Below are 16795 nucleotides of genomic sequence, written 5' to 3' on the forward strand. Positions count from 1 at the left end.
TATACAAAATTGTGTACATAGTATAACTATTTAACATATAAAATATAGAATAAAGGCCCAATTAAAAACAGTTTCGTCTTATAATATATTTTTTAAGACGCGCATTAGTCAATAATGAAAATTCTTTTATTTATTTATTGGAGCTTGCAATATTAATAGATATTAAATGTGCTAATTACTTTGAGGCAAATTTAATGTATATGATAATTTATTGAAAACTTAATACATGCTTAGCTATCATATATTATTATAACAAAGTTTTTTTTTTATTTTGTTGATTTATAGATACAATTGCAAATAGTAAGTTTATACAATAATGAAAGAAAATATATCAAAGCGCAATTTCCTATATTTTTTGTTTAATATATCTTACACGTTTGAATAACCTACGGAATCCATAATTCATATTTATACTATAAGAGAAGTCACTTACATGACCTCTCTTAAGTACAGAGTAAAATACTGCCCAAACATAACGTTGTTTGCTATTTTTATTAACAGTAATGTTCTGTAGAAAAACAGTTTTCTTGTACTTATAAATTTTTCCGAGACACAAAGTGAAAAGTTTCTTGGTAACAGCTTTTAAATCTAGCAAGATACCAAGTGAACTGCGGAGATAAAAAGGTAAAAGACCGTCGGGTGTTTGGGAGTGAAATCTAAACACAGACGTGGCATCTCTAAAACTTCTTATTCAGTACATTTGGCGCACTTTTTTATGCATAAAAAGCGAAAACGATTTTTCTCCACGAGTCATAAAACTTTCCAGACTAATGAAAAATATAAAGTTTTTCTCTGCCAACTGTGGATGCAAGTAATCGCAGTTTTGTTTCACGCAAGCTTAACTTATGGCAATATTAAGTTGCGCAATTAAATTTTACTGAACTCAACCAGAAGACAAGAAGCACTATTATGATAGTAATATTTTAATGTATGCTACTTTCATAATAAAATACATACAAAATTGACTATATTATGTATAATTCAGCTTAATATATTAGATAGGTACTAATCTCAATAATATTGTAGTAGGTAGTCAACCATTTTTTTTTCTTTTATGATAGTAAATTGTCCATTCTCGGTAGAAATATTAATTCAAATAAATCACAGTAAATAGTTGTCATACTAATGTTTCTGAAAAGATATGTAAATTGGATTGATTTATTTTTGAACAGAAAATTTCTTAGTATATTTAATTATTGGTTATATCTTCAATAAAATATAGTTTTGCCTTTAAATTGTCTGTATTAATATTTGTTATATATTATACCAGCAGATTATGTCTCCTTGAAGCTGATAAAACTGGTCGTGATTATTTAACTAAGTAAAACAAGTAGGTACCGTCTTATATTTTCATTGAAGTTTACCACTAAAGCACATGCGTAAATATAATGTCAACTAATATAATTTCAATCATTTCAAGAAACATTACCAACTGTTAGATATTATAAATAGGAGATAACCTATAGTGATATTAAATTGTTTCACTAATCATGATAATATCAACAATATTTAGTATAAAACAATTATCAGATGATATATGTGTCGCTAGATCCATAATAGAATAATAAGAGAAGAACAGCTTTTTATTTTCTAAAGTACACAGTCACAGGCGTGAATGTTTATATTATTTCGAGTATAGAATATTTAAAATTAATAAGTTCCACATTTCTATAAACTAAAATCGCATCGTCCGGTGTAATATAGCTGTTTTAGGCACTCAGGCCGCAAGATTGTGGTACGATTGCGCACTTTGCTGACGATTGTTTTTTATAAAGGCTCTACTAGTGCGCAACTTTTCATTTTATTCCCGTGGAAAATTGGATGCACGCCAAATGGCCTTGATTAAAAAGTTGATATGCCAAGTAGCTTGCTAACAGAATAATAGTACAAAGAGGGATAAATTATGATAAAAACTTTTCTAATGTAATCGGCGCATCTAAAAATAGAAAGCAAATCTAATTTAAAATTTTCAGCATTTAGAACAGACGATTTATCAAAATTGTTTTGCATTTATTTTTTATTTTTGTTCAGATAACTTTTTGATAAACCATGAGAACTTCTGCAAGGTAATTTTATTTTCAAAATAAATTCATAGCTTAATAATATACACATAGAATATTTTGATAAAATTTAAATATTACTAAAATACCTATTTACTTAATCAAAATAAATAAAAATGAATCATGTACTTAATACCTAGTTATTTTATATAATTTGTTAATGATCAGGATGAGTTTCGTCCACTTCGATAGAATATTCCTAACTGATCATATTATGTGGAATAATAATTAAATAATATTGTATTTTTTTACTTATTGTAATATATTTTCACCAAAAATTGATAATTAATTAAATGCTGTTTTTCGAAAACGTTACATGTCACATTTTAAAAAAGATTGGCATATTCTTCTTCTTCTTATTCCACCCTGTCACATCTCAACATTGGGGCATAGGACAAGCACAAGTTGGCGTCACTTCCCTCGGTCCATCGCCAACTCCTGCGCCTCCCGCCATGTCAGACCTGCAGCACGTAGGTCGCTTTTGTAGCACCGCTGCAGGTTCAGGGAGGGCCGGCCACGGCGACGGAACCCTTGAGGCTGTGCCACAAGGGTACGACGTGCCGCACTCTTTGGTGGCATCCGGAATACGTGTCCCAGCCACGTAAATCGTCTCCTCGTGATAATTTCAATCACCGAAGGCTGTTGTGTCTGCTCACGAACTCGGGTGTTTGTAACGCGATCGTACCAATGTACCCCTAAGATTCGGCGGAGACATCGATTCTTAAAGCTCAAAAGCCGAGGCTCTTGAAGTTTAGTAAGATGCCATGTCTCACAGCCATACAGGAGCACAGGTAGCACGTACGTGTTAAACAAACGACATTTGGTCCTCACAGAATACAGCCTTGACCTCCATGCGACTCCAAGTTGGTTGAACGCAGAGCCCGCCACACCCATGCAGATTCAAAGCTCACTAGAAATACCACCATCATCGGCAACCGTGGCACCCAAGTATTTGAATCTGGACACCAGCTCGACGGGCAGACCGGAAACCCGCAGAGGAGTGTCGGCGTCGATGCATGCAGCACTGCACATGGATTTGGTCTTAGCCGCATTCAGATGAAGACCCACACGTTTCGAGTTGAAACAACAGTTAACAATAATAAATACCATAAAATATTATTCTTCATATAAAAACTTTTCACTATCAATTTTTTTATAGGATATTTTTTACTATTTTGACTAACACACTAGTGACTTATAACGTTTTAGAAATACAGCATGTTTTAATAGATTTTATATCAATATCGGTACAATATTGATAAATAGATGTGCTAGCTCTAGTCAAGTGATTAAATTTCCACTTTTGGAGCCGTAGGTAGAATCATTCGTATAGCAGCTTCAGATGTTGTTTTGGATCCAGAACAAGATTTAAATTGCGTGCAGCCATTTCTCAATACAACAAAAAAAACTTTGAGAAATCTTTTCAGATGACGGCTAAGATCTACATCAGATTTTAGAAGTGATAATACTTTAAAACATCAGTAATATCATTGGAAAGGTTTTTATAACGGTAAAGATTAGGGAGTATTATAAAAAATATATTTACGTTTATGTTAGTAATAAGAACTTAAAATCGAAATAATTAAAATACAGTACCTTCTGCAGTAGTACAGAGTGTCAGCGAAGGTTGATATCGTTCAGTCAGACGTCTTATCAAATCAATTTGTTCAAACGCTAACTGAACAGCATCACGGTGCTGAGCATCGCAAGGAACATAGGCTGCCCAAAACTGAAATTGTAAAAAATAATAATTATAATAGTATGTTTAATAATATTATATACGATTGTACATAATATTATTAATTAAGTTATTCTACCATTTAAAACACCAAAAATTACTTATAATAGTTAATAAATAATGAGCACAAATAATATTCTAATATAGTTATCAATTACATAATATATCAAAATACTATTTAGGTACTATAAAACATTAATTAAATATAAAATCACCTACTCGTTTTACGACTTAGTGGTATCGATAAACAAAAATTCTATAGATAATATACCTATACCTAAATAAATACATACTGATATACTTATATACATAACATATTGTATATTTTCACACGTCATTATGTTATCACAAGGCTTATAAATTCTTATTATCCGCGAAGAAAGGGAGAATACCAAAATTTTGTGAAATATGACTTATTTACGTAATTTTCTTGATAAAGTGGTAATTTTTCCTGTTTATAGTCTATTATGTTATTTTTCAAGCTTCTACGACGGAATTATTGATGAAGTTGTTACATTATTGTATTTAATACCTTTAATTAAATTAATATTATAGCTATCCCGATTATACATAGACTCATAAAAAAACGTATTTTAAAATTGGAATATAAATAGGCTATATACGTACAATAAATCATAATATAATATTATGATGTCCCCACGGTGGCCGCGCGGCATAAGCGTTGGACTATAAAGCCGTGGGTCCCAGGTTCGAATCCTGGGTCTGGCAAGTACACATATTGTTTTTCAATTTGTGTGTGTCAGAGTATGGACCTAATAGGTTGAGCAAGAGGCTGACATCCATTTCTCATAAAAAACAAAATCTGTCAAAACAAACTTCCACTCTGTGGAGGCCCATATGATCCTATCAGGATCGGACATGGTCGAAAAAAAAATGATGTGATTATACATACTAAAACTTTAACCCATGTCTTTGCTCGTATCTGTATTATGTTGTACTTTTAATTGGTTTCACTGCATATGCTGCAGTTTTCTTATTAGCAAATCCGTTAAACCAAAAATAACCCACATCGCTGAACGTAATTATTTTGTGATACAACAACTGGTCAGTTTCCAATGCCCAAACGGCAAAATAAAGATACATATTATGATGGTCTCGTAGCTATAATTCTTACACCAACTGGATCTTATACGGGTATAGGCTAAGATCGTTGCGAAAAATTCGTTAATAGTGGACGGCCAAGGCCTAATTGCTGCGAATCGATAAGTGTGGATCTTCTTCCACACTATCATTTGCAGCGGCGATTACTGAAGACTAGGGAATCCAATCCCGAGCCAAAATTCTGATCCCGGGATTTCGGAATTACAATTTGACGATCCCGGGATCCTGGGACTGGTCCCGGGATTGGCATTCTTTTCCATTGTCATTTTTATAAATAACATTGATAAAATCGGTCAAAAATAAATCTAGTATCATTTATATTATTCAAGATATTTATTGTTAATATTGTATACGTTCAATCTTGGAAATACATAAGTTTAATGGAGTAAATATTATTGTAATATAAATATTAATGTGAATTTAATATGGATTGCAGTTTCTGATAGTAAAAGCATATTAAATGGGTTAGCGAGATTTAAAATAGTAAAGCAAATCGTGGTGTACATATGGCCTTTCCGCTTCATAAATCTAATTAGTCAGCCAAATATGAAACTGCCGTAAAACGTATGAGATCATGGTGAAATAACTTTTTTTAAAAGTGCGAAGCATTATTTTTTTCCAATCTTTCTCATTCTCAATAATTTATTTGAAAAAATAAAATGAATCGGCAACTTACACGTGGGTATAAATCAAACTTCATTCAAACTCAGTTTATTTCTAATGTTGTTATTTGTTATTAAAAGAATATTTTTTCTGTTATATTTTCGTTTTTATTTTATTTTCCATAAAAATTGATAAAAAAAAATCAAGTTTATCAATCCCGGGATTCATCGATATCGAAAATAGCTCGGGATCCCGGGATCCCGGGATTGGAATCCCTACTGAAGACTATATGCACAATATTTCTTCAACATGTTGACGTTATTGAATCATTTATAAACTAGGTATTTGGTACGAATTCTATCCACTATTCGACGGATGGCTTGCTCAGATGAGAGATTATAATTATGCGCCATGATAATCACGAAGTCGTATATAAGTTGCGCGAATCTACGACCGAGTTTTCAAAGTAAATTTGGATAATTTGGTAGCGTGACTTTATTCTTGATGATTTGCCATACCATAGGTACTGTTCATAATTTTTTTAAAGTGAACGCAGTATCAAAGCTTGATTTGACACTACTTAAGAGTATACATAAGTAAAACGGCAAATAATTTTCAACAATAGGTGGGATGAAATTTTGCACTCGTCGCCAATCGGAGAGCGGTAGTCGAGGTGTGACTACGTCAATTTGTTTTCTGTTATGACAAATTATGTTTTGTTCACTACGCGTCATTTGCACAATCCGCGCGTCGCATAGTCACGATCTTTTCAGACCATGCCTTAACGTAAATTTGTAAGTTATATCTAGCAACAAAAAAACACCAGTCAGTAGTAGAATTTTATATATAAAAAATAATTAATAATATTATTAATATAATAAAGAGTTTTGATTAAAAAAAGAGAGAAAACTCACACTTTATACGAAAAAGTTATGTATATGCATTGCTTATAAATAAAATGAAGAAAACACCGCGTACAAATAAATGAATGGTCTGGTTTGTTGCATGATGAATCCAAGAAACTTACTCGCACGTAGAGCCGTATAAGTTATATGCGAGTGAAACGATAATTAAGAATTAAAAATTATCCCAAGATCTTGCGCCTCAGATTGACGCTTTAATAAACTTTTTGACATAATATAATTATAATATTTAATCGGAGTTCTTGACCTAGAAAAAGTAATACAGAAACATTTGTCAGTATCTAATTTATTCTTTATTGACCAACTTTCAAGTGAACAGAGATTTCGCTGTAATATGCAACAGTCCAACTCATTGCGGATTGGTGCATATAATTTAAAATCATCTGCGAAATGTAAAAATTCAAATCCATCCATGGCTTTCATTATAACATTGACAATTTATAGAATGGGTTAAAACTCATGGTGAATTTATATGTCAAAATAATAATTGTAATTTCTTTGAACGTTCAGCTTTTTCAATTGATAAAAAGAATATCAAACAAATCCATTAATTTTGCAAACAGCACGACGTTTCACCTCGTTGCGAATAATACATTTACTGACACTAAGGATTTAGGGGATTTTTGACCATGCAAATTACGGTTCCAAACACGGAGTGCAACCGATTATAGCCATTTGCAGTTACATATTATAATATAAGCTAGTAAGTAGTCATCAACAGTTTTTATAATATGCTAAGTTCTGGATATCGTCACGAATTATTAAAACAAATAATTAGTAAACAAACTTTACAGCAAAAGCAATCTGACAACTATCGTTTCAATAAGTGATACCTACATTTTGGACATCCTCCAAAAATAAGCTATAACCGTCATTTGGCAGTCAAATAAGCGGTGTTAGCTGGAACCTTCATAATATGAAGATTTATTTATTTATGTACAAGTGACCATCAGGTGTTATTGCCATTTTTTTTTCGAGAAAGAGTCCTCAAAACTATGATAAAATCAAGGAATAAAATCATTCATATTACCGCTCATTTTGATCTATACTGTAACATTGGTATGTTAACTCTCTATTAATACCAAATTTATTTATTAAAAAAAAAAAATGTAAATTGTGTTGTAATTCGTTGTTATTCACCCACCCTACACTACATCCTGATAATACATATTATAATACGCTAACTCGGGGGCGTATCTTCAGCTACAGTATTTATTTTCGCGGAGCCTATTTTGGAAACGCTGCTCTAATAGATATACATCAGAATACAAGCATCTCATATTTTTACAACATGCTCCCTTAATCGTTGTAAAATGTTATTTTTAGTAAAATAACCGTTTAAATTGAATGACTCCTTGTTTTCTACGAAAGGTTGAAAGTGAATTAAAAAAGGCATTCCAATCAATATAACCGTATTATCTGTATACATTGACTAACAGCTTTATTTATCTTTGCACGGAAAAACATCAATCCAGGAATGTTTAATGTTTAAAGAAACACAATTTAAAGTCCACTTTATTTCAGATGTTTAATTCTATTAAAGGTTGCACTTTATTTATACGGATTTTTTTTTAAGAAATAAATTATTTCTGAGAATTCTGCAGTTTTATTTGTGAAAACGTGAAACATTTCTTTGCAAACGTAACAACAAAATATAATTTATATAATCACCAATCATAATGTAAAAAACATACAAGTGCGTTATCCATGTTTCTAAAAAGAAATTAGGTACATCTAAAATTAATGTCGAGAGTTTTTTTTTAGATTTCGTTTCAATTTTTTTTTCAGATATCGGTGAGATTTATGATTAATCTATATGTTTGTGAACGAAATATAAATTAATTCATTAAACTACTATCGAACTGAGATTTATGAATATTAATTTGGCGGCTGGGTTCAAATGCCTTGTATTCTTTTGCGATTATATTTTTGGTTAAAAATAAAAAATATCTGTTTAAAAGTTAGATACCACTTGTGATTTTAAATAAAGTTGTCAATATTTTATATATTCTGTTTATATAAAATTCAAACAATATTTTTAACAAGACCAACAAGACCATTTGCCATTTCAGTATTATGACATATTGTAAAATAATACGCTCATCATTATCCTGTTTATACGGAATAAGATTTGATTATAATATTATGTTAAGTTTATTGATCAATAAAAGTGACAATCAAAACTCACTTACTTATTGATAATACTCATTCCTGGTTTAAAGCTATATTATAAAATACAATACAACAATTTAATTAGTATTGTGCAAGGTATTATTTTCATAAAGCTACACCACGCTAGCCAAACGTTAACGTGTCACCATGTGATGTTGGGCTACATGTAAGTTGTACGTATGCAGTTCATCGTGGGATACTTATTCGTGCGCCCCAGTACGTGAAACATGAGTTCGTATAACATTTTATCAAATGATGAGTTCTTCGTTGAACATATCACCGTGGAATACATTTAAACGTATCTCACACAATGCTGCGATAGTTTGCAGATAGTACTGTTACAATTAGATTAACCCTAACCTAACCCAACCTAACCTAGTAAAGACATTTCATAAATTCGCCACATGTTGTAGCAGATGTACAAATATACTCCATGGTGAAATGTTCAACGAAGAACTCGTCATTTGATTAAATGTTACACGATCTCATGTTTCACGTACTGCGGCGCACAAATAAGTGTCCTGCAGTGAACTTTTTACGTACAAATTTCCGGATACGGTAATGTTCTGGGTCTCGAAATCGAATTTGTCTTAATGTCTGATAAATGCAAATGATAAAATTTTCAATATATGTTTGGCCTAATATGTAAAAAAAAAAAAACTGTTAATACAGCCTCCATTCTGTAAAGGCCTATTTATACTTTAATAATTTATAAAAATAACAAACATGAATATAAAAAAATAGATTAACAGGGAAGAAAGTCTGTAAACACATATTTATATCAGTGCAATTAAATTCCATTTAATCTCTTTGAAAACGTACATTTTCAGCAAAGGAACGCAATGTGTGCAAAAGATTTGTTGGGTACGTGAAATAATAACTACATTGTTTATTAAAGCGGATATTTAATTTAATTTACGAGAAAACGTTTCCCAGTTTATTTATGTATGTTGTAAATTCATTATTGGTTAGATACTCGTATAATAAATAATAAAGCACACGTTGCGAGATATTACTAACATAATATTATCTAGTTTATGCAATAGATACTATATAATAAGTTCAGTACAAAAATACGCTGTCACAATAATAAGCACTTAAAAGGGCAGATAAAACTAAGGTAACTATTTATCATCATCATCATTAGCCTGATACAATACAATAATATATGAAGACCTCTTCTATATCTTTCCCTAGGGGTGGCAGGTTATATGAAAGTATGGTGAAACAGGGTGGTATGGTGAAAAAGTATGGTGAGGCGGGCTGGTAATCAAGTTGTGGCAAAATTTCTACGTTAACATTATATTATATGAGTACGTTATGATGACCAAAGTTAATTCTCCGTGATGCTCTGATTTTTTTTATCGCGTCGCCATTTCTCTTAAGTTGTCGGCTATTGTTGGCCTGCTTCATTCAGTTGTATGAGAAAGCCGATTCCTTGCTCCTCTTTTCATTTAATATCTCTATGATCTTTCCACTTTTCTTGGTCCCTAGGTTTTCACTGTTATGTACATCCATCGAAACTCAGGTAAGTTTGTCATTACAGTTTTTGCTTGAGGAGAGATTTTTATTTTTAAAAATATTTTTTTGAAGCTGAAAACACTTTTTCCTTTGATGTCTCAGTTTTATAAAAGGGTCTATCCTGGTCTTCAAAATAATGCTTCATGCCGCTACTTTATACAATCATTGTTCGAGTCATTTTTCTCACGTCGAAATCTTTTACAAAAATGCAAAATATATTAAATCGACATTCATTAAAAGTGATATCGTGTTTTTGTCTGATATCAGATATTGCCAATAGCAATAAAATGGCTAAATTTATCTTCAAATATAAATTAAGTCGTGCCAGTTTATTATAAATTGTCTGATGCTGCATTTTTTTGGATGACCTGTGTTCTATATGCAAGTATTTATTTTCATTTATGGACTACGATTCTATAACGTACTTGATTTAAGTAAGCAATATTCATCGGTATATTTTAGTATTAATATATTAAAATAATGACAAAATCAACAATAATAAACATGGAATTGCAAACTAATTTTGTTTAATTTGTATATTAAATATTGTATACCTACTAATAGTACTTTTCTACTACTCATTAAACTTCATTCCGTTAGTGAAATTGGAAGTGAAGTCAAAATTAAAAAGAGTATTGATATTTTTTTTTGACCAATGGCGGTAAGTATAATATGATTTTCTAATAATTAATATGATGTAAAATGATTTAATATATTTTTGTCTAAGCAAATACTCTAACTGTTATCCTTAAAAATATGTATCATAGCTAATTTTAGTGAATAATAGCGCTTGTACACGTGCATGGATTATTTGCAACAATAGTGTGTATTTTAAACTATCGCGATAATAACTGTTTACATGTGAAAGTGCTCGCACAATCTCATTTTTCAAGAGTAAGCGAGACGCGATGTTGTCATTTTATAGTACGATCTGACAGGTCGTGAAAATCGGTTAATCTCAATATGAGTCTACGCGATGTAGTTCGTTTTTTTACCAGAAAATTTGCCACTATCGTTCTACTGCGCAGGCGCAGCTGTCGCGTAAAAATTCAGAAACTTCCGAACTTTTTTGATTCATGCATGCAATTTTGCATGATAATACATGACGTCTACACGTGCATTTTCTTGTCATGGCCACGATAATACGTACTGTCAGCAGCAAATCCATGCACGTGTAAACGGGGTATAATTCGAAGTTACAATTTATCAATGTAACTGATATTAGAACCAAACACCTCAAATAATTATGTCGTCATAAATGTATTGTGGGTGCAATTACAAAAAATATATTTAGTTGTTTTATAGTGAAATCATTTAACCTTGAATATATCCAGATGCGATATCTTCTAGTATGTTTCTAGTATTTATATATAGATGATGTGATTATTTTTATGATTTTTAATATAGACTTTACTTACATTAAGCATATTGCAATACTTTTCTCGATCTCCGCCCTACGTTTTTTTTTCACGCAAAAACTATTAAACTTCATGCTTATGTAGCTTGTTTATCTAAAAAAAATCTAGAGGTTCTAAACTAAATTTATAAAATATCAATAAAAATGTTTTCTTCTGGTTAAATTTCGATTCAGAAGCATTAAAAGCAAATTGGTAGATTTGTTTATGTGGAATGAATAAAATTCGTCTCGCTGTCGAATATCCAAGTACTATCATTATTCTATTTAATGTTCCCACTTTGGTATTGCAAGCTACAAACCGTCCATTTACAGGGCACTTTTATTAGAGTTTATTGCTGAGCACATATTGGGGCACATTGAACCTTCGGGCAATAGCCATTTTAAAATAATACTATAATCTCGTTGCATTTGGCAGAATGTTCAAAAACAGTACCCCGAGTGTTATTTACAAGCTGGCTGTATAGTGTAGTGGTGCTCAACACGTAGCATACTGCAAATACTTGGCACAATGTGAACTTTAATTCGGAAGGATACAAAAGAAAATTGACTTTGCTTTTGTGAAGAAAAATTCAAATCAAAATACTTTTTAAATAGTTTGTCTTTAAGAAACATAATATCATTTTAAATAATTTATTAAATGTTATTTTTTTTAGATTGAGCTATTTTAAAAATCTACACCAAGAATATAAAATTAAACAATAATATATTATATAATCAATATTATATCATCATCATCAGCCAGGCTCAATCCACTGCTTGATTCCATTCATCTCTCCCAAGTACTTCCACAAATTAGCAGCGTCTAAGTTTTGTACTTCTTAGGTATCACTGTATAACTTTATCTAGCGGTACTAAAGTATCTTAATGTACAGAACTTTGTTTTTTATACTTTGTTTATCCTTACGCGTTATTGCCAGCATGCACCTTGGTACACCACGATGTGCTTCTGTTATTTTCTGGAGTTGTATCATTCTGAGAATCTATGGTCTGTATGCATATTATGTAATTATAAGGGGTGCTGGTTGAACACGTTGCATCATTTTACGCATAATGTGAGGTCACTTTTTTTAGACATTCTTTATACGGCTAAGCGTATTCCATCTTAACCTTGATCTTCGAGCATTTTCATCAACCATACATTCATATATATATTGTTCCATATAAATGGATATAGTTGTTTATCAGATTAAACTGAGTACTGTTTGTGAATCTTTTTTCGACTTTTGTCGTTGTTAGTTTTATTTTTTTATTCGTAACTTCCTTCAGCGAAATTCTAGAAGTACCTAGTGAATTAATAATTATTTTTGACCCACTTTTCTGTACGTGAGATACATAACAATCGACACTTTTTTAGTTTTGACATGGGTGTGAATCCATATCGTTGATAAATTCTAAATTGAATAAAGTGACAACCGTATATTGGATTGACTTGACCATTGACCGTAATATAATGAGCAAAGACGCGACCCTTGTCGGTGGCTATGACGTATATTAACATAGGTTAATCCATTCGCTCATAATACATATTTATTATTATATTTTTACATTAATCTACCTCTTATTGGTTCAATATGAATATATTGCTATACTACAAGGGTCAATGGTTTTTCTGGGAAACAACTTTGAAATTGGGTATCTAAAATGTTTCAATTACTAACTGTTACAATTTAAAGTATTTCTTTTAAAATCAAACATTGCCATGATACGAGTAATTTAAAATTATACGTAAATTTATAATTCATCTAAACTCGGCAGTAGTTGCTATTCATTAAAGAGTCGAGTCCTCTTTAGAATTTGTTATCTGTGGTAAAAATTATAATATGCATAACTTAATTTAATTTTGATGGTTGATTAAAAAACATTTACGAACATGAAAAATTGCATATCTTACCGACTCATTTCTAATATCTCCAAGAATACGAACTAAACTACGAAGAATAAATTTACAAAGTGAAAGAAAATTGCCTGGGTGGCATCATTTTATTTGCTACAATAAAATCTTTAAAGAGACTCTTCATTGCATAAAATAAAACAAGATTTTATGACTAAATTAATTGGAAAATGTTGGCTTAAACACGAATTAAAGATGGCATTACGAAGGGATTTTAAGTTTTAACCAAACGTTTGCTGGGAAAATAAATTTTCCAATATCAACAAGAAAATAGCCGCTTGATTACAAGACATTATTGATTATATTTAATAAAACTATATACCCTTATTATAAATATAAGCAGATGTAACTGAGTTTCTAATTAACTAAGGGTTTCACTAAAAATATAAAAATTCTGGTCATTTATTGGTAGATATTTTTATGTGTGCTACTAGCGCGCCATTTACATAGTAGGTATACATTATTAAAATTTTATACAAACATTAATCCTTTTCATTATAAATATACATAGTTGAATCATAATTCAACATTGATTTGTAGGCCAGATATGTTTTAAATTTTGAAAAAATGTTAACAACATTATCTTTTTTTGTTATAGAATAAAATTTGTGTTCGATGTAAATACATATATGACTCCGGTAATATTCGGCGTTCAATCAAATTTATCTTGATGGAATTTGTTTACAGCTGTCTGACTCCTATAAATGAAAGTTAGCTCTCTGAATAAAAATAAAAGCTTTATTATCTACATCACTGGCATTAAAAATCAAACAATCCATCAATCCCCAGTGAACAGAGAGCCTTGAAACGTCATAAAAGTTAATATTGTTTTATTTCGTATCGAACATTCAAAATTCCTTAGACTAAAACATTTGGCATTTTAGAAAACCAATCGCTCGACAAATAGCGTTTAAATTAAATTGACTTAAGCGCTCGCTAAAGCATTCTTTGATAAACTTTTAGATTTTACACCCCGATTCGTAGGAGAGATCAAATAAAAAATAAACGTTCCAAATTTAAAATTGCGCTTTCTCTCCCAGGGGTGAGATGAAAAACACTCAACACGTTTGGGGCTATTGTAGTATTTCCAGTCTCCAATACAGACTCTCTCGTCTAAGAGATGTATCTCAAACAAGAGAATTTGAATTACAAATTGGTTCTCTGGCTGCGACTTCACAATGGTTTTGCTACAGGGTATCCCCGCTGGTAGCTGTGATTCATGCGGCAGCAAATTTTCAATGAAGAATCATATCAATTATTAGACTAGCACTCTATCGTAGATTTCGAGTGACTCCTTTTCAATTTTTCTCTAACCCGGGGATTTGGAGCGAATTGATCGATATTCCTTATAAAATAAACTTTTTAGTTCAGCTTAACATTATTGAAACTCCATCTTGTCAAAAGAGTTCAAGTAATAAAGAATAGTCTAGGGTTCCAACAGAGAGTATAATTTAGTGTCATTTGTCATTTTATATTCGGGTTTATAGAGACGAATAAAAAAGGTTTTTAAGGGTCTAGAACCGTAATATATTTTTAAGATATTACATTCTATTGCCTTTCACTATTCTTAATAAATAAACATTTTAAAGAATATTTAAATAACAATATAAAAACTACACGATATTTTTATTTTAATCTTTACAATTTATTTTATTTAAAATTGTGAATCAAAGTCAATTTATAAAACAGTCTTCAAAAATATACAATATTGGTTATATATAGAGAAATCACTCAATCAATAATTATATTCATATTTTTAATGATAAATTAAATTTCATAATAAACGTTTTGCTTCTGGATTTAACTGTTAATAATATAATTATAATAAAAACCCTACATTAACTATAAATTTATTTAATTTCTGAATGAAGTACAGGGTATGGAACTGGTTACAATGCAAATGAACTAGAGAAATATGTTAATCTTGAAATTATCATAATCCAGTGCTTGAAAATGTGGCAATTTCCATAAATCATTATCGGCTGATAATAATGAAAGGTATTCAACCGGTCGCACTAAATCAACAAAAGGGTAGTGGGTGTGTTTTAATTTTGGGGGAGTTCCACCTCTGAAGAGTCTAAAACACTCCAGCCAGGGCATTTAAACGTGACAAATCGATTTGTTCGAAGCCAAATTTGCATAAAATAGTATTTCGGGACATAACGCAGACAGCATTCGAATAATATATTACAATTAACGATAAACGCTAAATTTAATACTTACATCTAAATATATTTAAAATATTTGTCAGTATAATATCCGGATAACAAAACATTGCATAATACAGCAATATAAAAATATATCAAGGAAAAAATATCTCAAAGATTCAATGAATAGAGTGATTATTATAAACATTATATAATTAATTATTATGTCTTATCGCTAAATTTTTGATTTCAAAGATATTATTAATAAATTATTTTTATTTGATTTAGATATATGTGTATATAAATAATAACTTAAAACTAAGCCTGTGAGAAAATAATATAAACATACACACATCGGAGTATACGTCAAATAATAAAAAATAAAATACAGTAAGTACTAAATATAACACCTTTCATCCTAATTAATAAGAGTTGTTGAGTATTTAACAAATATAAGAGGCAATCAATTGAAAAATTAGGACCATGTGACCACATAGTATTATGTGCACCAATATTAATTAATACTGTTTTTTATCCAAAATTAGCAGCATTTATTTATTCCTAACATTGAATTTTATCTCATCTATATGGTATTCAAGCTGTTGTTATTATTGTCATAACGTACTTATATAATTTGATAAACTATTTTTTCAACGAATGGTTCACGTTATAATTATTGTTAATTTGGAACATTAGAATTCGATGGATTTCTGTGGTGTTAACCAGATTATGTATGTATATAATTTGAATGTTTTAGCATGACTTGTTCTCGTACAAATACTAAAAATATTAATAAACACTAAACATATATTTGTTATAGTAATCATGTATCATTTGAGAATAAGACTCTATTTACAGAATGTCGGAAACAAAAAACCATGTTGAAATAATTTTCTTACTATATATTAAAATATTTTACTATGAAGTTGATTTATCCAACACAGTTACTATTAATTAATTTGTATTATATTAATAATTAATTTAATCCTCATTACTTTGATTAAGGATTAAAATATTTGTTAAAATAATAACCAAATCCAGATTATATTTATGAACATGATAATTTTGTAGGTTAATTGTGTTTGTTGAAAACTTTAGTGGGGCAATTGGTAAATCAGCCCTGCCATTTTGTTGAGCAACTCCGCCCAAGCTATCTGAAGCAATGAGAGGAATGTCACTTGCCATTGTTTGTTCCAAAGTG

General features: G+C 30.4%; 1 protein-coding gene across 1 annotated transcript in view; it reads right to left on the bottom strand.

Annotated features, from left to right (window-relative positions):
• Nucleotides 1-16795, bottom strand: part of LOC147066098 (uncharacterized) — a 173237-nt gene that overhangs the window by 37141 nt on the left and 119301 nt on the right. The window contains exon 5 of the mRNA XM_085955724.1: nt 3657-3789. Within this exon, the coding sequence (XP_085811850.1) occupies nt 3657-3789 (133 nt within the window). The remainder of the gene's footprint in view (nt 1-3656; nt 3790-16795) is intronic.

Source organism: Rhyacophila brunnea, unplaced genomic scaffold (assembly GCF_057557595.1).
Source record: "Rhyacophila brunnea isolate RB1 unplaced genomic scaffold, BYU_Rbru_1.0 scaffold_5, whole genome shotgun sequence".
NCBI lineage: Eukaryota > Metazoa > Arthropoda > Insecta > Trichoptera > Rhyacophilidae > Rhyacophila > Rhyacophila brunnea.